The sequence below is a fragment of the Aulostomus chinensis genome, chromosome 6, assembly GCF_037954235.1.
Source record: "Aulostomus chinensis isolate RoL2024-O1b breed Wild chromosome 6, RoL_Achi_v1.0, whole genome shotgun sequence".
NCBI lineage: Eukaryota > Metazoa > Chordata > Actinopteri > Syngnathiformes > Aulostomidae > Aulostomus > Aulostomus chinensis.
In genome coordinates this window covers 28,400,601-28,423,793 of record NC_141325.1, presented here as the reverse complement: position 1 = coordinate 28,423,793, position 23,193 = coordinate 28,400,601, and the positions used below count along the sequence as shown (strand labels likewise).

General features: G+C 47.0%; 2 protein-coding genes across 2 annotated transcripts; one reads left to right on the top strand and one right to left on the bottom strand.

Annotated features, from left to right (window-relative positions):
* The first annotated feature begins 642 nt into the window (after positions 1-642).
* Positions 643-9,885, top strand: LOC147260661 (histone-lysine N-methyltransferase SETD1B-A-like). The gene is made up of 19 exons (XM_086205537.1): positions 643-677; positions 745-780; positions 888-1,044; positions 1,157-1,261; positions 1,346-1,616; positions 1,701-1,813; positions 2,296-3,282; positions 3,413-4,129; positions 4,210-4,320; positions 4,393-4,453; positions 4,715-4,899; positions 5,081-5,198; positions 5,272-5,676; positions 5,900-6,865; positions 7,029-7,192; positions 7,273-7,395; positions 8,556-8,675; positions 8,845-8,982; positions 9,069-9,885. Exons 1-19 carry the CDS (start codon positions 643-645, stop codon positions 9,240-9,242), a joined length of 4,986 nt encoding a protein of 1,661 aa, XP_086061663.1. The 3' UTR covers positions 9,243-9,885.
* LOC147260660 (4-hydroxyphenylpyruvate dioxygenase a-like) lies at positions 9,740-15,567 on the bottom strand. Its single transcript, XM_086207358.1, has 15 exons — positions 15,480-15,567; positions 13,631-13,717; positions 13,456-13,482; positions 13,206-13,268; positions 12,831-12,935; positions 12,586-12,628; positions 12,230-12,312; positions 12,060-12,149; positions 11,848-11,951; positions 11,680-11,757; positions 11,089-11,251; positions 10,936-11,007; positions 10,492-10,614; positions 10,266-10,382; positions 9,740-10,175 (listed from the first exon to the last, which is right to left on the bottom strand). Exons 1-15 carry the CDS (start codon positions 15,486-15,488, stop codon positions 10,065-10,067), a joined length of 1,275 nt encoding a protein of 424 aa, XP_086063484.1. The 5' UTR covers positions 15,489-15,567; the 3' UTR covers positions 9,740-10,064.
* Between the last annotated feature and the right edge of the window lie 7,626 nt (positions 15,568-23,193).

Here is a 23,193-nt window from a genome sequence, read left to right as displayed (position 1 = left end):
TATAAATTTCACATAACATGAACTACAATCAATTTCGCGCACTTCAAACAAACAAATCAACTTTTAAAAGAGCAGTAAAGATGTTTTTTTTTTCCTCTGCGCCAGTATGACATGACTTATTCTTCCTTTATTCTTACAAGGATGTACAACATTAAACATGAGTGCGTGATGTGCTCCAGAATAACAACCTACACGATATTAACATTTAATTCAGTAATAACAAAAAGTTTCCCTTCCTAATATGCAAGTATTACATGAATTCTTTTCGTTCTACTTCCACTATTTTATTAGCAATTTTAAACTTCTGTTTGTAGGCCATTTGATGAGTAGCAGTCCAAATAGGATATAAATGTTTGTCACCCTGCATGAAAACGAGTCAGTATATGCATGTTTATCAGTCATGCGTTACAAGAAATAAGTGAAATTAAAAGATTAAAGAGGAGATTTATTTATTTATTATTGTAAATGTAGATAAACCCATCCGACATCTAGTATTCCTCCGCCTTCGCCAAAGATCTATATGCCTTCAGGCGGATGGATTCATAAACCAACCTGGGCGACGTACTGTAAAAAAAAAAAAAAAAAAAAAAAAACCCAAACAAAAAAAACCAAACAAAACACCGTATCAAGGACTGGTCCACAATGGTGGTCCATCAAAGGATGCAGCTGTGGTCAAGGTGAGCGACAGAAGGCATTTGCAAGGATTTTCCTTTGTATTTTGTAGTTTTTCTTTCTTCCCATCAGTTGTAACCTTGTTGGGGAGAGCGAGGCTCCCGACAGGTGATGCTCTCGCTGCATCACCTGTCTGGGCGTGTTACCTCCGGCTAAGGAGGGCTAGCTAGCCGCCGCTGCTCCACCACAAATGATGATGTTTATTCGTGACGTTTGCAGGTTTTGACGAATGTGATGGAAAGCGACAAACAGACTACTGAGAGAGAGACGTGGCCGCAGCACTGGAGAAGTTGCAAGTTGATTATTGATCCCGCGTTGACCAAAGGCTTGTACAAAGTTTACCGCTATGACGGAGAACACTTCAACCTACCCGTGAGCATCCTCCAAGCTCGGATATCTTCTGATTGCTGCGAGTAAACCGCGCCATCTGGTTTCACCTGCTTAGTTACCAACCTGTCGTTGTTGCTGTTGTTTACCTCCTCAGGTTGAGGACTTAGGGTTGTTTCCGGTGGATTCAGTCAGAGATCCTCGCATCTGCCGCCTGTGGAGCAAAAGCATCAAGACTGACCTCTCAGTTCCCAAGTTTAGGGTATGTAATGACGTCACCTTACTACCAGCAGTAACCTCTAGTGATGGTTGTGACATCAGCAGCTGTGTACACCTGTCCCTTCAGGTAGATGAATGCTACGTGGGCCCCATCCCTCCCAAGGAAGTGACGTTTTCGAGGTTGAATGACAACATAAGTGAAGCGTTCTTGACAAACATGTGTGAAAAATATGGCCGCGTCGAAGATGTAGAAATATTCTTCAACCCCAAGAATAAGAAGCATCTGGGAGTGGCCAGAGTTGTTTTCGACACGGTGAAGGCCGCCAGGGAGACGGTTCAACACCTCAGTCAGACGTCAGTGATGGGGAACGTCATCCACGTGGAGGTGGATCCTAAAGGTGCGTCTGGAACTCCTCTGGTTCACGTTGTACCCTCACTGTGTGGACGCTAATGTGCATGAATGCTACTTGTTGTGTCGTCAGGTGAGAACAGGGCATGTTACCTCCAGCTTCTCTTTCACGGCCTCTGCACTCCGCTGACGTTGCCGGTGGGCGGCGGTGACGCAAGCCTGCGGAACTTGGCGGACAGTTTGCTGGTAATTTGCTACCTATTTTGTGTGTGTGTGTGTGTGTGTGTGTGTGTGTGTGTGTGTGTGTGTGTGTGTGTGTGACATTTTACAATTTACGAGACAGAAGTAATCTCACCACTTCTACTCCATCCCAGCATCACTGCAGGTCACGTAATAATCCCAAAATGTCACAAACTCATGTGCGCCCACTCTTCGTCTTGTTGACTGCAGTTGGCCTCCAGGATCCAGACGGGGTCTCACATGCAGGCTTGAATGATACTGAGTCTTTGGGGTTGTTATTTTGTTTGTTCATTCACACCAAAGACACTTCCAGGGGAAATATATTTGAACGTCCCGCTGGCATGAAAAAAAATATAAGATTGTGCTGATTTACAGGAAATGATCAGATTAAACGTCTTGACCGTGAGACTGTGTCGTGAGTTGTAAGGCAGCTGGGTTATTACCTATTTGTTAAGGCGTGTTGTGTTTTCTCTGCCTGTCTGTTTCAGGGCGGCGCAGTCACACAGCGGCAGGCGAGCGTCTGCAGCCCCACCAGCATCGCCACACCCCTCTCTCTGGACACAGCCTACTCCAGTATTTGGCAGGATACTCCGTGTAGCTTTGGGCTGACTCCGCATTCTCAGGGAACCCCCCGCACTCCTTGCCTGACTGCAACTCCTCTCTCCCAGGACTCTTGCTACTCCAGCCTTCAGGGCACTCCGGTCCTCCCGGCGGAGCCCCCAGCTCACAGTATTCACAAACCTTTAAGACGAGAGCTGTGCCATCGTAGATTTGCAAGGTATCACAGGGGATCCGGCGAAGTCTCGGATGTGAGCTTGATGTTTAAGCACTACCAACACCAGTCGGCGCTCCCTCTCTTTACCCAAACCAGCAGCCAGCAGCCGGCCAGCCATGGACAAAAACCTGCTCAGAATAACTCAGCCGCTTCCTGTCATCCTGCTTCACCTGAGTGCAGGGATGCTGACGCCACCTCTGCCTCTACGACTGTGAACTGCAATTCCTTCAGCATCTTGAGCATTCATTTTTCAGCAGACAGACAAACAGAAGTGTCCTCCCTGGCTGATGATCATGGAGGCGTCGCCCTGTCATCAGAGTCACCCTCCACTAGCAGCCCCCGACCTGAGGCAGAGAGCCTGGACTCCCGCATTGAGAGTTTACTGACACACAGCCAGAGGAGCGACACCTTGTCCTTTCATGGAGGAACTTTGGAGGCTGAGGTGAACTCTGAGGACAGCCCGAGCTCACCCTGCCCAGCTAATCACTCCCCTCTCTCACACGACGCCCTTGGTCACACGTCATGCCACCAGCACTGGCACAGGAATGTAGGAGACGGTCCAACATCCGTCCTTGAAATTGAAGAGGATGAAACTGCCCAAGCTGTTTCTTTTCTAACAAGAAACTCAGAGACGCGTTTAGAAAGCTGGGGAAATGAAAACATGTCAAAAGCAGAGAGGTCCCAGTCATCGTGTCCTGAGGTAATCTACCTTCCTCCTGAGAGCAAAGAAGCAGTAGAATTGTGTTACTGTCTGTGTAAGTGTGCTGATGCTGTGTTTGCTGCTCTGTATCTCCCTCCAGTCGCTTAGATTTGTCTTCTTTGTTTCCCAGAAACCTCATTTGTCTATCGAGGTCCAGGAGTTCTCAAATACTGGACGCATCGAAGTCTCAACACCTTCCCAAACTATGTCCGCTCTTGCTCAGCCTCCACCGCTCTACTGCAGCGCTCAGCCAGATCTCTCCCAACCCCCTCCCGCCGTCACACCTGGACCCTCTCACCCCCCTCCCTTCCCCTTCCCGATTCCATCCTTTCCACCCGTCCCTCCTCCTCGTCTACCAAATGGTACCATTCCCATTCCACCCCCAGGCTGGATCCTGCCTCCAGGCCGCCACGCCGGCATCCCCATTCCTCCACCCCTTCTTCCACCTCCTCCATCTATCCCACCCCCTCTTGCTTTTCTTGGACCCCCTCCACCATTGATAGTGCCACCCTCTGTTCCACCACCAGTGCATGTGTACCCCATACCCCTGCCCCGTCTGGGCCCTCCTGACCAGATCGGTTCTCTAAAGCTCGGCGGCGCACCGTTACCCTTGTTCCCACCACGCTGGCCCGCTCCGCCGTTTCCTCGGTTCAACACTTCAGTGCCGCCACCACACTACCCGCTGGTGAGGGAGAACCCCCACAGGGTGACAGTTGAGAGGGCTTTAGACGTGATCGTGGAAGAACTGAGGTCGATCATTAAGAAAGACATTACACGGCGAATGATTGAAGGGGTGGCGTTCAAGGCGTTTGAAGACTGGTGGGATTGTCAGGAGAAGAAATCAAAGGTATGTGTTTCCATGCGGAGGTCACAGTAGTCAGTAGACGCATTCCTCAGTCGATTCACTGTTCTTCTTTTATCCACTAGATATCAGAGACACTTTTAAAAAGTGGAACAGGAAGCATGGACAGGAGGACCAAAGCACTAAATACTTTGAAATCCACCAGTGGCCAGAAACCTCCTCTCCCCTCCTTCAAGGTGAATTATATCCACTTCTTATTTAGACGTTTGACGCCTGAGTGAAGCTTAACGTAACTTCCTGTGATGCAGGTGAAAAGGAAAAGAGTTGATGATCCTGCTACATCAGAAGCAGTAGAAAATGAAAGTTCTGGTGAGTGACTTTACTGCTGCTAATCCTCATTTACATTCAGTGCTAACACTTCCCACCCACTACCATTTATTAAGCTAAGCTAACAAGTGTTTCCGAGCTCCCTGCTTCACACACCGAGGAGTGACGGGTACCTCTTTTCTCATCTGGCTCATGGGAGGATGGAAAATGAGTTCATTTGCCAAAAAAGTTGTCCTGTTCTTTTAATATTAACTTCATGTATTGTAGCTTTGATTTATCAGCCGCGTTGCTTCTGTTCTTCAGATGTGGCACAAGCGGATGTTATGCTGAGAGCAGCGTTTGAGAGGCCCAGACACAGGCATGCAAGACCACTAGAGCTGGAAAGTGATGATGATGATGATGAAATGGACACACACCGAGACGGACAAGAAATTATGCCCGACAAAGTGGAGCTGAAGGTGCCAGTCGATGATAATCTTACAGTTCTGGTAAATGCGGATCTTTTGTTGTCTTTAATTTATGTGTCCTTTATTTCCAGAGATGAACATTTGTGAAAATTGTTGAGACCAAAGTCCAAATTTTTCAGAATCTTTCCCTACTATTTCTATAACAAACAGACTTTCAGTGTTGTAAACATTTATGACTTCCTAACATAGTTGGCTCTCTCAGTGTCCCAGAGCTGATCGCATCATTGGCGCTGATGTCAACCATCATGAGACAGAGAAAAACGTGGGAGATGGAGATGTCGTGTCCGCATCTCCTGCAGGAGAGCAGTCCTCAGTCAGCGGTATGTCGAGGGGAATGGACCTGCACGACCCCCCCTTTTATTTAATACAATAACTTCTGTTCTGCCATTATAGAGACATTTTCAGAGAGCAGCTCCTCAGAGGAAAGCGACTCCTCGTCCAACTTTGATTCCTCCGACTCATTTTCCTCGGAGAGCTTTGAGGACTCGTCCTACTCTGACCTCAGCTCTGACGATACCGACAGCACAGAGGAGGGCGTCAAGGACAACAGGAGCGGCGAGTGTGTAGTTATATCGTCAGATGAGGAGTCCATGGAGATCGAACTCCCTGTCACCCCCTCAGCTCCCCTCACCCCTGGGGCTCAGCTGGAGATGGACCTGCAGGACTGGTCAGACCCTTTTAACAGAGGAGAACCAGAGGAGAGCAAAAGTATTGGCCAGCTAGACTTGGATGTACCGATGGAGCTACAACTCAGCGATCCCCGGGACCTACAACCCCCGTCTCCTATTGGACTTCCAGGTCACATTTCCTAAATGAGTAACGTTTGATAAAAATGTTCCATAAGACATAAATGGCTCTTAAATCATATTCTGAGACTTCCAACTTCTCCCACTCAACAAGTAAAAATGAACTACTAGAACAGTGTCAGATCATATTTGACGTAGGTCTAACTTAGGAATCGTCATGTTGATGGATTAACTAGATTTTTAAATGCAGTTTTGTGATATTTTCTTGTCTGCAGCAGTGGAGCTGGACAGCCATGGATGGATGGTGGAGTTTCCAGAGAACGTGGAGCACATGAGGCCTTTGACTCCCACTGGGTGCCTGGTTGACAGCGACCCCGACCCCCTGATGAGAAGCAAACCAACATCTCCAGCTGTGGAGGAGGTGGAACAGCCGCCCACGCCAGGCAGGGGGATAGTTGCTGAGCTGGAAAGTGAGGATTCTGCAGATGAAGTCCTCTCCCTCTCCTCAACTAGGAGCCAGGACCTTCTGCCTCCCCCTGCTCCTCATGACCTGTTCTCATTGTGCCAGGATACGCCCAAAACGCCTGGCAGAGAAGAGATAAGTGCATGGAGTCATAGTGCTGAGAGAGTCGCTGCAGCTCCAGGCAGCAAAGGTAGCAGCCCAACAACTGTTTCATCATTGCCCAGCAGTCCATACAACACAGCCCCAAAGACCCCTGGAAGAGACATCATCCTCCCTCGAAGAGCCTTAATTCACCACAGAAAAACACGAACGGCGAACACCTCACAGCCCCTGGCCTGTGATGGCGTTCTTGGCGTGTCCTCTCCGTGTGGCCTCTCTTCCTCTGGCACAACTGATGGGGAAGGAGCTTGGATCTGCTTGGGAGTGAGAGCCAAGCCCCTGCAGCGTCTGGAGAATATGCCGGGCCTCCTCCATCAGGGCAATAGGAGTGAGACCGAAAAGTCCTTTTTGAGGAGAAGACACTGGAAAAGACTCAAGAGGAGATGGAGAGACCGTCGAAGTCAGGAATCACGTAGAAGAATCACTGGGTCGTTCTTCTCTGGCAGTCGTCCTCACAGGTGGCGTTCAGCGGATGAGGAGAGGCGAATCCTCCACCGTGTTTGGAAGGAGGGTCTAGACAGGGAGGATGCTCACCTGCTGCAGCGCGCCTATGAAAGGCTGCAGGAGCACGATGGTGGCTGTGGCTGGCTGAGCGACACCTGCTGGATACCACACCCTCATATCCTTTCAACCAAATCACATTTTAACGTGTTCATTTTGCAGATGTTTGTCACTACAACATTAAGCCTGCAAACGGTATAACGATGTGAATCAATATTTCTTTATACATCATCACTTTTGCTGTTTTTGGGTGTTTGACACACTTAACTGCTGCTCAGTGACCGATGTTGTCATAGAGGATGAGGAGGGGCCGGGACCGTGGCAGCAGGTACACAGGACCGGCTCGGCCCGCAGCGAAGGTTTTTACAAAATCAGCAGGAAAGATAAAATGAAATATGCGGGCAACTCGAAGGTGGCGGCTGAGCTTCCATCTACGAGCTCTCAGGTACTATGAGGAGGATGAAACGATGACTTCAGCTGCTGCCTTTTTAGTGTTAAACATGAATTGGTGTTGTGGGTCCGCAGGGGGTGAGTGCGCCTGCACAGCCGACATCGCTGCGCTCCGGATCCGACTTCAGGTCTGAACAGCGTCGCCTGCTGTCGTCTTTTAGCTGCGATAGTGACCTGGTCAAGTTCAACCAGCTCAAGGTTAGCGCCCAGTAGAAGCCACTCTGATCAAATACATGTTATTATTGATCGTTTATGTGATCTACTCGCTTTACTAAACTGAATTTGTTTCTGATTACGTATTGGCCTCATACGCCAGCATAAAACTACAGTTTCATGTCAGTAGAGCAGGGGTCACCAACCTTTCTGGAGCTGAGAGCTACTTCCTGGGTACTGAGTCATACGAAGGGCTACCAATTTGAAATAACACATTTGCTCAGTTTGCCTTGAGTTATACATTATTAATAATGATAAAAGACACTCATCTATGTGAAGACACTGGTCACGTTAATGATTTGTCACGAAAATGATCAACAATGACAAAAGGTGGGAAACATGTCAATATTCAGCACTTTATTAATCTCAGTAATTGTTACATTTTCAGACGATCACCTACATCACTACACATAACGAGGCTTCGGTTGCTTTTTGTGACTTTTTCGCCGGCCTCATGAAAAAAGACTGTTGCTTACCCAAAGCTGCCTTCAGCTCACGGGCTTTTTCTGCCTGTAGTGCGCTTCCCGGTGGGTAGTTAGCATGGTAGCTTTTATGACAAGTAGTGAAGTGTCTCTCCATGTTGTGCCGCTTTGACGTCGCCACACTCGCCCCGCAAATGAGACACATGCAGGTTTCTTTCACAGTTGTAAAAAAGAACTCCTCCTCTTCCCATTCGTTGTGAAAGTGATACGTTTTCTCTCTTTTTTCTGCCATGTTTTTGGGGTAAGAAACACCATCCAGCGTCCATCCGTGCTGCGCCCGCTAGCTTACTCTCCACTAGCACTGGTTTTGTCACGCGCTCAATCCTGACTTTTGAACTAGAGCAGGTCGGAGTTCACCTAAGCTGATCTAGAGTTCACGTATAATGAACATATTTTTAAGATATTGTCATTTTTAAATCTATATAAATGCAAGTGTGATTAAAAAAAGAATAGCAAAAAAATAAAATTAAATTTTAGACGCAGCTCACGAGTGAGTTGTGCTATTTTTAGAAGAGGCCTGCGGGCGACTCATGTGGTCCTTGGGGGCGACCTGGTGCTCGCGGGCACCGTGTTGGTGACCCCTGCAGTAGAGTATTGCAGTCATGTACACAGCTTTGCCAGTGTAGTTATGGATTCATCCTCCCTGGTATTTTCACACACCAGTTCAGGAAGAAGAGGATTCGTTTCAGCCGGAGCCACATCCATGAGTGGGGCCTGTTCGCCATGGAGCCCATCACAGCGGACGAGATGGTGATCGAGTACGTGGGACAAATGATCCGACAGGTGACACCAACTCACAACGCACTCTCTGTTCCCTGCTGGTAGTCCACTGTGAGCTGGTCCAGTGGACCCCTGGGACCCTCTGGTTGTTCTGGGTAGTTTCCAGGAGTGTACTGGTGATTGCTTGTAATCGTAAACAACCCAGTGTCTCAACAGACAACTCTTTCTTCAGGTCATTGCTGACATGAGGGAACAGAGATATGAGGAGGAGGGGATCGGAAGCAGCTACTTGTTCCGGGTCAATCAGGACACCATCATTGATGCGACGAAATATGGGAATTTAGCCAGGTTTATCAACCACAGCTGCAATGTGAGGAGAGCTGCTGGTCCAGCATTGTTACTAAACCCTGACATGTATAAATACTTAGCAAGTCTAACGTCTTTGTTGTCTTGCAGCCCAACTGCTATGCAAAGATCATCACTGTGGAGTCTCAGAAGAAGATCGTGATTTACTCTCGGCAGCCAATAAGCATCAATGAAGAACTCACGTACGACTACAAGTTCCCCATCGAGGAAACCAAGATTCCTTGTTTGTGTGGAGCGGAGGGATGTCGAGGCTCCTTGAACTGATCGGCTCTGATCACCATCCCGCCTGAGGTTCTGTTCAACAGGCACACCAGCACCGAAGATGTGTGAAGAGGCACTGATAACTTTTCATCAAGCGGGCGCGGTGGTTGATGTCCTGGTGGATCTCAGAGATTCACCGCAGGAAGAGCGGTCGTAGTCGTGAGCGAATCAGCTTCCAAAGGCTGCACCTGTATGATTCTGGAGATCTGCCGCCTTCACTGGCGTCAGAGAGGCAGGTTACAATCACTGCACCTCCTTTTGCTAGAAGGTTTGTGGCCTGATGGTTTTTGACTGTTGAAATGACAAATATTTGTTGTTATGAAATGACATCAGGTGCATCGCTCTGTCGATTTATACAACGAGTCTGACGGCAGGGCAGAGGGAGGCGCAGCAACTTCCTGACAAATGCCTTCGTCGCCATAAGAGCTTGTTTACTACTTTGTGCGAATGTTAACATACGTGTGGCGTTAAACGTTTTCATTTACGAAAGCTGAAATGATGATTTGCTTGAGTCAAGCCTGGGTCATTAACACTGGTTTTCTCTTTTGTCTTTGTTTAAAAAGGAAGTGTTTATTGCACTTTTTTGGTGGTGTTGTTGAGCAGACACTCATGAGATAATCTTTCATAAACTCCTGGAGAGGTTATAATGAAGTACTTTTGTACATAATACAATGTTATATTGTAATAAAACATGCAAATCACAAAAGATATGTTTTGAAACAAGAATAGAGCTGGTCTGTGTTAATACTGTGCTCCTCAGCACTCATGTAGCGCTGTACTGATGTAAAACCCCGCGCTGGTACTCGGGAGACCTGGCCGAGGTGGTCACACGTGCTTCGACACTCCGTTTGGTGTCAAGATCGTCAGGTTTCCTCTGGCCTGTTGGTCGGCTTCGATGGCTTCAAAAAGAGACTTGAAGTTCCCTGCACCAAAACCCTGTGGGTCAAACACGGTGAGTTGAGTGGAAACATTTACAGAGAACAGGTCCTGCTGTTGGTGCTGATCTTTATCCAGTGGCGCCCTCACCTGGTGGTTTTTTCTCTGAATGACCTCCAAGAACACAGTGGGACGGTCTTGAACTGGTTTGGTAAAGATCTGAAGTAAGTAGCCGTTGTCATCGTAATCTACCAAGATCTTCAACTCCTGGATCAAAACGTAAGAAGCCCTTTTACCTCATAACGTTTGTCTTTAGATCAGCACTTGTGCTTCACACAGGATACTGCGGAGGTACGTGTTGCTTTCTCATTCTGACCTGCAGGACATCCAGGTCCTCTGTAACTTGGACTTTCGAGTGTTTTAACTTTTCCCTCAGCTGCTCGTAGTAGGTGTCTGGGACACTCATGAACTCCATCCCACGCTCTTTGAGGTTACGAATCTGAAAATACGGGATTCACACGATTAGGGCGTCATTTTTTCAGTCGTTTCAAAACTAAAAACCAAAAGACAAACTCATTTTTACGCACAGTCGGATTTTTAACCCTCAGTTTAGTCTCTGAGAGAGGAAGCAAAGCCTGGTGACTGTTCCCTACTCCTGGGTGCCTGGCACTTATAAGAGGAGGAGGAAGTTAGAAGGCTTTACTTCCTGTCTGTAAGACTAAATGCAGGGTTAAAAAAAAAAAACAACCCTCATATGTAAGAACAAATGTATGCAAGAGAAGCAATCATGAGTGAGACCCAGTGTTCCTTTTAGACCTACTGCATTGATAATATCAGACGTATTCATGGCAATGTGCTGCACTCCCGGACCTCCGTAGTACTCCACATACTCCTGCAAATCAATGTGTAGACGCAGGATGAAGTCACAGGAGACAGTAATGTGATTGAAGTGATCAGAGTGAACAGAACATGCCTGGATTTGAGACTTTCTCTTGCCCATGGCGGGCTCGTTGATGGGCATCTTCACCGTCTCCTCGTAGTTGGCCACCACAATCGAGCGAAGGGCACTGAACTCTGTCTGTAGCTGCTTGTCATCCACTGACCAGAAGCGATGGAAGAGGAGGTTCCTCTGATACCTTGTCGGTCATTAACCAGAGACAAAGAGCCCCATGGCGAGGTCAGGTCAGACAAACATTCCTCTGTGTGTTTCTGTTGTTGATGCGACTAGGATCTAAATTCTTAGAAGGTCACACTTCAGTTGGAGCTGCATCTATGAGTCTCTTCGCGTCTGTGTCGCACCCCTCTCCCCAGGAGCGTCCGACCATCTGGTTCACTTATAGAACTACATTTTTATGCTTTTCAATGGCGTAGAAATAAGATCCAGATGTGGAAAGCCTCTGGAGATACATTAGAAGAAATGCCTAGTCATGCTGATCCCCAGTAATTCCAAAAACTGGTGTTACGCAATCTGCAGCCACTCTTGGACTCCTTCTCCCATCCACCCTGTCTCACCCTGGGAGGTCAGAAGCTGTGCCAGTATCACATGTGCCTGCACTCCTCTCACCATTCCACCACTGGAACCATCTCTTCATCTGGTTGGTTCCCCACAACGTGGTCAATGAAGTTCAGGTGTCCAGCTGGTCTGTGGAGACGTGAACCAAGCAGAGCGAAGACTTGAAACATTCCAGCTGGATATTTCACAGAAAACCAGGGTAATAACTCAGATACTCACAGCTTGGCTAATAGGGGGTCCTTGAAAAGAGGGGGGTTGAAGCCTGGCAGGAACAGCCCCCTGTATCCTGTCCTCTCTACAAATGTGTGTGTGGTGTCGCCATACTGTTGCAGAAAAAAAACAAGAACAAAAACCCCCACAAATGTTACCGTGGTATGTTTTTAAAAGCAACTTTTTATATAGTCATGTATAGACATTAAAGTTTGTCTTACTGTTTGAAGCACAGCAAGCCTGACTTTGCCGTGCTTGTCCTCCAGGGTGTGGGGCTCTTTGACGATCACTGCCCCTCGCTCGCGGGCTTTCTATTGGGGCAGAAAACGTCAGAATCGTGAAAAAGTTTCAGGGTGCGTCACAGAACGGCGGCGGAAGCTTGCAGTTGTACCTGCACGAGGAAGTCGCAGTTCTCCACTGTGAAGGCGATGTCTTTCACTCCATCTCCATGCTTGACCAAGTGATCTCCCATCGCTGAGAAACGGTGAAAGCACGTCCTCTTTAGCCACACAGGCATTTAATGCATGCTTCTTCTTCTTCTTTTGTTTTTTTTTAATTTTAGCACTTGACTTTAACCCCAAATCTGTCAGGATTTGCTTTTTTTCTGATGGTACAATTATGTCAGCTCCCTGTTCTAACAGTTAAAAGTGCCACAAGCGTCACGTAGACACTGAAACACCTGAGGTGGGCGAGGTCAGTTAAATCAGTGCAGAACTTTGGGATCACGTGGGAAACCAGTTGTTGTACCTTTGTTTCCAGGATTGAGGGCAGATGAGAACACGTATACGATCTGTGAGATTGAAGAGAGAACATTCAGACCTTGACACTCGTCCACCGTTCACCTTTAAAATCATCAGCCAAGAAAAAACTCTGTGTGTGTGTGTGTGTGTGTGTGTGTGTGTGTGTGTGTGTGTGTGTGTGTGTGGTGTGTGTGTGTGTGTGTGTGTGTGTGTGTGTGTGTGTGTGTGTGTGAAGCCCTGAGGATGCTTTACCTTTCCTTGCCTGACTGCGTGGGACACCACCTCACGGCTCCCCGTCTCCAGACCTTGGTAAGCCAGAGGCTCGAACCCCATCTTGTTACAATAATAAGACGCGGCCTGTTGACAACATCATCATTAGAACCCAGCATGGTTACTGGGGACTTAATTGAAACCAGTCGATTTGAAACTGTGTAACTGCGCCATCTCCTGGTGGTTGACGAGGCTCGACTGGGTCTGTGGTCCAGTCCAACCAGTGGTGTGGCCTGGGGTTTTACATGCTGGATCCCCCCACCCCTCTGGAGAGCCAATAGCCTCGCTGAGTGTTTGTCTACACCTCCAACCCTGAGGATATTTGGTCCAAAAGTTAACAGTTGTTCATTAACGTACCTGTTTTGCATTTCCGACCCAGAATGTCAAGTGGTCGAAGCAGAGGAAGCGTCCCTGCTCGTGCTAGGAAACACAATTATCAGCTATGAAGGTCAGTATTTCACACGTGTATTCAAGTCCATAAAGAGAACCAAAATATTCTGCATCAGTGGAATTTACAGCTGCTGCTTTAGGGCTTTTTGAGTTTTTTGGGGTCGATTTGCTTGAAAACTGCATCATTTACCTCTTCAGAACAGAGTGTGTTTCTTACCTTCTCACCTTTGTCAGTGTATGTTGTCTATAATTCAGAAAAGCACATAAAAACGTCACTCTATTGCACGGAAAAAGTGCAGCTGATCTATGGTTCTGCTTGGAAAGTCTCCTTTTCTCTAGGCAGTAACAGAAACAAGCAATTTGAAATTCTTCACAAATGAACAGCTACTCACCATCTTGCTTCCGATGATCAGACCTGTCTGTCTGTCTGAATGAAATCTGCTTCTGAATTTAAGAGCAGAAGAGGAGGTTTCCAGATCCTAACCCACCAGTGAGGAGGAGAAACAAGGGGGGGAGGAGGGGGAGGCGGAGGAGGGAGAGGGGAGAGTATTGATTTTAGGGCACCCTCTGTTACACAATGATGACACAGGAAATCCTGTCAACATCTTATCATGTTTTAGTTCAAATCATAACCAAATATTAATGTAGAGACAAATGAGAGGACTGACACTGTCATGCTAGTGCACATGCTGCTTTGCATGATTTATGCAATGAATGCATGATACATGTTTGAAATGCAAATCTCCGTGTATTGATCCAATCGCCAAGTGTTTATTTGCAACAGGAGAAAACTCTTTGTTGTCACAGAATAACAGCTTTGATTTCCTGAAGAAGAACAGGCCCATATGTTAGTGTTTAGTGGCGAGAGGAGGTTCACTCAGTCCGGCCTCTCATTGGTTCTCTGCTTGTTCACGCCTCCACAATAAATGAACAATCTGCAGAGTTCCATCATTGTGACGGATCCAGCTGAAGATTCACACGAGAAGGATAGAACTAATCAGCAGCTGAACTCGTAGAATCACTCTGTTTTTACACGTTAGAGGACGTGCAAGTGAACTTTTCCACCAGTTAAAGAGAGAACGTGACATCCAGGAGCCTCACGATGGGACCAGCTGACTCGTGTCAGGAGGCAAAATGACCCAAAACACCGCTGACGGTTCCACAGAGGCCCGTCGTTTGCTGAGGAAACAAATCGAGCAACTTTTACCTGACTTTGAACGGCTAAGCTGATCTTTGTGAGGACTCAAGCTGAAAATCCAAATCTAAATCCTACAAACCCTGACCCTGACCTTAACACCAGGGTTTACCCTCAAAAAGCCCTTTGATGTGGTTAGGATGCGCCAAAATGTCCTTACTTAACATGTCCTCACACACACGTGCACACACACACACACACACACACACACACACACACACACACACACACACACACACACGAACTCAGTCAAAAACCAGTCGAGAGTATCCATCCGTGTTCATTCAGTAAATGTGTGCTAGATTACAGTAGCTTTTCTTTGGTTGACTTGATTTACATCTGCATTCATATTTATATTAATTCCCATGCTTGATGACATTAATATTGATAAATAGGTTGAGACAGAGAGGGACATTTTTTATGGAAATCATAACGTTTACAAATTGAAAGACGGGACAATATTTGCTAAAAGCTAATTGTGTGTTAAAGATTTCCAGCCTGTTAAAGAAGCATTTTTCTTTGATAGAGAAGCAAAAATCACACGTTTGTGGGTTTTTCCAATGAAAACAGGGATGAACAGTCCCTCTGACATCTTCTACTACGTCAGTTAAAATAATCACAGTTGGATGTTTCTTGTGAACGCGCAGCCCGAGGTGAAGCCTTTGCTTCCTCTGAGTGGTTCAGTTCCACACTCCAGTTCACACTCCCAGTTCTCAGGTCAGTAACTGACTTTGACGTTTGTTTGTTTTTTTTAATTGAAGGAATAACTGTGATATCTCCAAAATACACAAGTATAGCATCAACTACTATGTATGCATAGAAAACATGAGCAGCATTTCTGCAGACGTACACATTTGTTATTGACGGTACACACAAACCTCTAATGACCATTTCACGCCCCCCCCCCCAGCTCTCCATCTGCGACGGTCCCACAGGGTCTTTGTTTTTCATGCAATCACCAGGTGGCTCTCTGTTGTCATGGGATGAAACTACACTCACACACACAGTAATATGAGGGATTAAATAATTACAGCTGCTTTACATACTTGCATCATGAGCCAGCGAGAGCAGAGGCTACGACGCCTTGTCAACGCTTAAAAATCTGCCGAAAGACGTGGACGCTTCTACTGACGACTGCTTTCATTTGCTGTTTCCACACCAGAATGTTTTCATTGGTGTCTTCTACATCACTCTGCTTTTCACGACGCCGCAGTCCTAAATCCCCTGGTGTTCACCCTCTCAAGAACAAACACCTGAGTCAATTAGGCCCATCACGAGCCACTCTGCTCCTGCCTGTGTAGCGGAGCAGTTCAGGGGAGCAGCATCAGGACCAGAGGTAGAGATGAGTGACTCATCCACCAGAACAACTCCTCAGATCCAGATGAACAGTGCAGAGGAAGAAAGTGCAGCCGCAGAGGAGCAGATCTCCTCAGGCAGCCTGGACGCCGAGTGTCTGGACGACGGCGATCCTGCAGAAAAGGAGACACAAGTCAAGATGCAGTCTGTTTTCCAACAGGTACGTAGACAGATCCGATCTCAGTATGGTCTGAGGACCTCCAAAGGCAGCATGCTGGAGCTGGTGCAGAGACTCAAAGACAGACAACACGAGGTTGCGCTGGAGAGCAGAGAACCTGAGGGAAGTGAAGAAAAGGTACAAGCAGAAAACCAAGACAGCAAACATGAGACGCATCTGAACGAGGAGGCGCTTTGTGCCGTTTTTGACAAAAAGTTTGAGGAGAGTAAAAAGGCTCTGATGGCTGAGTTCGACCAGCAGATTTCCCAGGCACGTGAAGACATGCAGGCCTATGTGGATCAGGCTCTGAAGGACCTGGAGGCTAAGATGCAGAGCTGGCAGCCAAACCATCTTCAGAGGGCACATCCCAAAGTAGCAGAGAGAAAAGATCCAGACAAGAAACAGAAGCTGTCAGCAGCGACTCTCTCCAGGAGAGGAAGGGTTCTGACCCGCACCATGACCGCCATCATCCCCAAGACATGCGCCCCCGTCATTGTCGGCCCACGTGCCAAATCAGAGACTCTGATCTCCTCAAAGGGTGAAAGCTCTCGATTTCAGTTGAAGGAGCCACTGTTCTCCTCACCCGGGAACAAGCCGTTCCAGAGCCGCAAGCCCCTCCCCCCAGCGGGCCCCCCGCTCCATCAGTACAGGAAACCCGTGAGAGCAAAACCCAAAGCTGCAAACTAGCACCAGACCACCTGGATGAGCCACCGGAGAGGATTAAACCAACATCAGGATGTAATTCATGCAGCGGGACAGACGGTGCACAAGTCAGAATAGAGAATACCAGAGGTGGAAGATGCACGCAATTCCTTTACTGAAGTAAAAGTAGAGCTACCCAGATGAAATACTACAAGACTTTAGTAAAAGGAAAGATTTGTAAAAGTACACATTCTCCACATGTATGTATTCCAGATGGCTCAGTCCTGGAACCACTGACCTCTAAATGTGATGATGCGTGTTTGTGCTTCTCTAGACGTCAGCAGTCTTCATACTTGTACATCATCTTCATCAGGTTTGTCTTGTATTCACTGCAAAGTCTTTCCTTGAAAGTAATAATGCCTCTGACCTGCCCAGATAAATGTTTCCTTTGGAATGTAGTCAAGTGAAAATACAAATCCACTACAATATGAATACACAAAGTATAGATATCACAACATTGTACTTGAGTATAGCACCTGAGTAAAAGTACTTTACTCTCCACCGCTGCTGGTGTCTGTCTGGTTTGTCACCTGTTTAATGCGCTGTTGCTGAGCCAAATGTTGCTATTTGCAGTAACTGTGATATTTAGCCGATAGTTGTGGTTTGAAGCAGCAGCTTTTACTGTATTTGTCTTCATCACACAGCAGCCGGGCTTCTCCTCGTCTCTGCAGTTACAAGCAAACGTTTTTTCTGCCTTTGTATTTAGTCATGAACTTCATATCGATCCAATTTTCAACATGAAAATAAAATTAAACTGAATGATGGAGTTATGATGTTTGGATTCTCATCAACTGACAGCTTTAGCAGTCTCAGCGGAGTCACATGATCCTCCACCGTTGAAAGAGAAATAGCAATTGCACACCTTGGCCAACAGATGGCAGCAGTTCATTTCTGGGGCTCCACACAACACACAGAGGAGCCCAACTTGTGAGACATCTTTGCTGGGAGCGATGGATTATTTTGCACAGCAAAGTTCACATTTGAAAGGTAGATCGACTTCCCAAGTAACCAGACTGTCACGCTGCTGATGACTGGCAGGATTCTCCTCTTCCGATGAACCGTTTAAGAGAAACTGAGTCAGGACAGGGTGGAGCAGAGGGTGGAGACCCCTCCAAACACTACATTATTATCCCTCAAATAATAATAATTCAAACAACGTGAAAGTTTTAGACCCCAGTTGCCCCCTAACAGCTGATGTATATTCTGATTTGCATCTAAATTCACCATTAAATGAATCTTGTCTATTTGTACAAAAATCCCGCAGCACTGATTTTTCCATTATTTGTTCACTCTGACTGAAATGCTTTGATTTTCAGGGTTTGTACGTTAATGGGAAGTAGTTTTTGAAAGATAAATAAAGCCATCAAATTTAAAGATAGTCGTGGAAATACCTGCATGTTAAGGTTTGATTCAGAAAAAAAGAATCTCTCTTAGTTCATATTGATCTGCTTTAACGTGTAGAATCAAACTATGGAGCTTTGCATTAATTCCAGTTACATTGGCTCTGGTTAGCTTTGACATGGATACCTTGTTTGTATTGTTCATGTGTGAATAGATGTTTGTTTTCCTCCAAGGCGTGAGGATGGGATTGTGTTGTTGTCTGAGTCTACACCATCAAGGTTGCATTGTGTCGCACCAAAACTCTCCAATTAAAACTGATGTAGAATCATCTGATGCGGCTGACTCCGGCCGTGTCCTATCCCAGAATTATATTTGTTTCTCACAAACCAACGTCAGACGTGTAGTATCAGGAGTATAATCTGTCCTCTCACACCCTCTACGCTGCAGGTAGCCCCGTACTCTTGCGTCTCAACACCATTTTAACCCCTGTAGCATCTATGAGGAGACCTGAGCACCTGAGTGAATCCAGCAGCTGAACTGGCACTGGGACCAGCCAGTGACAGGAGATGCATTTAGGCCTGAGGCAGCCACAGGAGCGGCGAGCCTCCAGGCAGACCCTCACAATGGCCGGGATAGAGAAGTGTGTGAAGAGAGGCTTTGTGTCTCAGGGCTGATGAGCCCAGAGCGACCGTATATCCGGAGGGGACGCAAGCCCAGCACATTCAGGTCTGGCCAAGCCGTGCTGTCCTCGGAAGCAGCATCTCTCGCCTGACAATAACCACCACCACCACGACCAGGGGGGGCTCATTGCTATGCACTAGGAAGCAGCTCCCTACTTATAGCATAGATGTTTTTTATATTTAGGAAAATTATTTCAGTTTTAGCCGTACTATTTCAGCAGTACTTCCCCATATGGGGCACACGTGAAGCGGTCTTTCAGAGCCGGTCCCCCAGAGCTTCATGGCTGGAGGGAACAATGGGTGACAACGACGAGGGGGCCCTTACAGACCCATTTAAGACCCCTGATGACCTTTGCCACTCACAAAGGATAACTGCGTTACCATCAAAACACTGATCTCATGTAAATGCTCAGCTTTCCTGAGCTGTCGTTCTCAAGGTCTCGCCAGTCTGAGCCAGACGCCACTTCCATGTAAACCTAAATTACATGCTGATTTCAGCTGTGATTCCTGAGCAGACATGGTAGCAATTTACCGTCGTCCAGGGCCGCTGCCGTGTGTGTACTTGACGCCCAAGGGGCCACTTTTTAGAGGCATAATTAAACATGTAATACCCCATTATTTGAAAAAAGTGTATTGGGAAGATCTGTACTGATTTCACCGTTTGCAAGGTCTCTCTCAACAGAATGTGATAAAATGCTGACGTTCGTGCAGAAAAATCAAATTTGTGACTATGTCATTTTAGTCTAAAGCTTCAATACAATATAGAACCTTTTTTTTTAAACAAAAGAATTGTGCAGATTTATGCTGAGACAAAATCCAAAAGACTGAGGCCCTGATAGATGGCACGGGGGGGGGGGGGCATTGCTGGTTTCCAGGAGTCTGCTTCAGGTTGGCAGGACTTGTTTTGGTGGATCAGGGGCTCTGCTGTCTAGACTGGTACTGGGCTCCTTCTCAGACCTCCGACTCAGACTCTTTATGTTATTAGCAGAACTTTATGAGCTTTAATCCCGTGGACGGTTACGGATGACAAAGCTGTCAATCCCTCGCTGAGCTGGGACAGGGATTAAAGGGTTGCACAAGAATGTTTTCATTAAGAGAAAAACTGCCAATAATTACATTTGGATCATTGATTTACTTTTGTGTAAACAATAAAAGGAATAAAATGGGAATTTGTGTCTTCTATTACAGGAGCCACACACACGTTGGCTACTACGACGTCATTAAAGTTAACTATAGGCCAATAGGGTGAAACATTTGGAGAAACAACATGAGATGAAGCCAAAAAAGAAACACGCACACATACATCCTGTTGTACCACACACACACACACACACACACACACACACACACACACACACACACACACACACACACACACACACACACACACACACACACAGTCCTTCTCTGCCACCCAATGTGACACACACACACACACACACGTAAACACACACTCAGGAACAAATGCAGCCCACACTTCACCACCCCCTCCACCGTCCTGCTTTGCCCCTCTGGTAGATTCACAGGTAGGAGAGACAGATAGCTAGAGGTTCTTTTGATCTTCCAGTGAAGCATTTTGGGGGACAGTAATGCCCCCCCCCCCCACACACACACACACACATCCCCCCCTTCATTCTGATCTCAATCACACCAACCATCGATGAAGTGATAGTTTCCCTAACTGACTCTATTGTGTCTTGAATTTCTGAACTCATGTTGTTTGTTTTGAGAGTAATTTGCCTAAAGGTGTGTGTGTGTGTGTGTGTGTGTGTGTGTGTGTGTGTGTGTGTGTGTGTGCGTGTGTGTGAGAGTGTGTGTGTGTGTGTGTGTTCATGTGTGTTCCAATCAGTGCAACAGGTGGAGTAATGCCACAGAGAAAGCAGGGTGAGCGTTGACAGCCTGTGGAATGTGTCAGATCTCTGTGTGCATATGAACACACACACACACACACACACACACGCACTCGTGCCACACAGAGGGCGTTTGTTGCAGCTTGAATGGGATGGGAGATCTGAGGGGAGGTCTGCAGTTGTGTTTGAGTCCCATTTAGGTGTGGCAGCTCACACTGATGACGCACCTAGGAAAAGGCACCTGTGTCGGCTGTATTCATGTGTCTCACCCCCAGTTTGGGACACAGCTGCCAACTGGAAGTGATACCAGTGAAACCAGTGCACTGTACCACGTCCATGTGGCCAAATAAACCCTGAAGCAGCTTCCTGCTGCATGCCGCTGAGCTCCTGTACTGACTGGAGCCTGTCAGCGGGATATCTGTGAAACTCATGAACACATTTGGATTCAATTTGGTTGGAAGGTCAATAATAATTGAAGGAAGGAGTGATTCATGTTAGAAGATGATCTGGGTCACCCTGTAGCTCTTAGCAGTGTTTCTGGACATGCGCAAACTTCCATTCAGTTCCTTGAGTCCGTGTGAACTGGCTTCTTGAAATCATTTCATTGCGTTCTGAAATCTTATTTTCAATAAATGTCGATATCTCCAAAAAGAGTTGAGAAAACAGGGATGTTCGGACCTTTGCACACTTCGGTACTTGATAGCGTTCTGGATCAGTGTTGGGAAGAAAAAACCAGCAGATGAGCAGATTTTCGTGATACTGTGTTCATGTTCTGCATCCATGTAGCCTCCTTAGCAGTGACAAGCGCTCTGATTGCCTTCTAATGGTAAATAAATACATTTTCTTCATTAAAAAAGACAGCAGCTGAAAACACTCAGATCATTAATGAGATCATTTAACTGTTCAACTACATGTGAGATCTTTTTTTTTTTTTTTTTTTTTTTTGCGTGTACTTCCTCGGTTGCTTCCATGAGGTGCTGGAATGTCGAGCAGCTCCACCGGCAGCAGCGACTGGATTTTTAATCGCAGAAAATTTGCGCAAAAAGGCTTTTAGGTTAAGACGGCAGCTGCTGTGGCTGAGAAGAAAATACACGCCAGAAATCACCTGAAGGAACAAGAAGATTAACGTGGTTGAACTCCCTCAGAGAACACGGTGGGAGCACTCGCACACAAACAGGTCACAGAGGCCACACACACACACACACACACACACACACACACACACACACACACACACACACACACACGTATGTGTTTTCAGGAGCATACAACTGTTGTTTTTTGTGCCAGCCGTTTCCCCTGCGCCCCCCCCCCCCCCCCCCCCCCACGCTCCCATCCTCCCCTCAGTGCTTTGCTCAGCTGGTATTCTGGGTGAGTTATCCCAACGTGAACTTGCTGGCTAACAACATCAGACAGGCTGTCAGCCCGGCTCGCCCCAGTAACAACATCATCATCCCGTCCCGTCACTCCCGCCTGCATGGTTGACTCCGCCCCGTTTCCTCTGTCTTACTGTTTTTGGCTGTTCAGCATAGAGATGAACAAGATGAAGTCATGGAAACAAGTTGTTCATCAGTAACTGCCCGTGTTAAAACTCACAAATCTCCATCAACTGACGTGTGGCTGTCCAGGATGAAGAGTGGCGCGGCTCACCCGTCCATCACACAGCGGCTCCTGTTGTGTTTGATGATCCCTCACACACGCGTGTCACGATGGGTAATCACCATTTTTGAGATGGGATTTTTCCCCTGTTTCCTTACTTCCTTTTTTCCCCCTGAGCATCTGCAGCCAACCCCCCACCCACCCACCCACACACACACACACACACACACACACACACACACACACACAGAGCCAGCCAGCCTGCTCCGCCCTGCACCCCAACAAGCTCTCTAACTGCAATCTCTTGTCAAAAGGGACAAATATTGACTTGTTTGGCGGCTCGACTCCTGCCAGGATTGGAGCTTCACTTCCCGCTCTGCCGTCCCTCAATGGTGATTATGTCCAACAGAACTCTTGACTGTCAAACTAAAGGACAAAGGATGACGACAGCTTTACTCATCCCATTCAAAAACGGCGTGTTCTAACTCCCCTAGATGTGATTAAAAGCCTTGATTGAAACCTGCAGGCCTGAGCCATCAAACAGCTGATGGAGGTCGCAGCTGAGTAACGAATACACACTTTCAGGATGACCAGCAGTTTGCATAATCTGGTTACAGTCTAGATCCTGGCTGTGAATCAATAGAGATTAGAGATCTATTAGTCTGAAGGTGTAAACCAAATGCAGGGGTGTGTGTGTGTGTGTGTGTGTGTGTGTGTGTGTGTGTGGGAGGGGGGGCATTCATAACAAAGCTTTACCCCTCTGGAGATACTCGTCACTGGACTAACAGGATGCTGCAATGAAACTAAAGTGAAACTACAACTGTTAATGCAGCTCTTTTTTGTTGTTGTTCATATTTCACACACACAAGGAGAATCTCACAGCCTCAGTTCATAGGACACATCTTTAATACAGTAGTTAGTTACAGTGAGGTCAAAAATAAAACATGTACATCAAATTTTGGAACAGTTATGAAGCTCCTTTGTCCCCCTCTATAGTGCCGAAGCCCCTCCACCCCGTCCCACCCCGTTGCTGCTCCCCAACAACATTTGTCAACTGCCATCTGCCTGTCTGCCC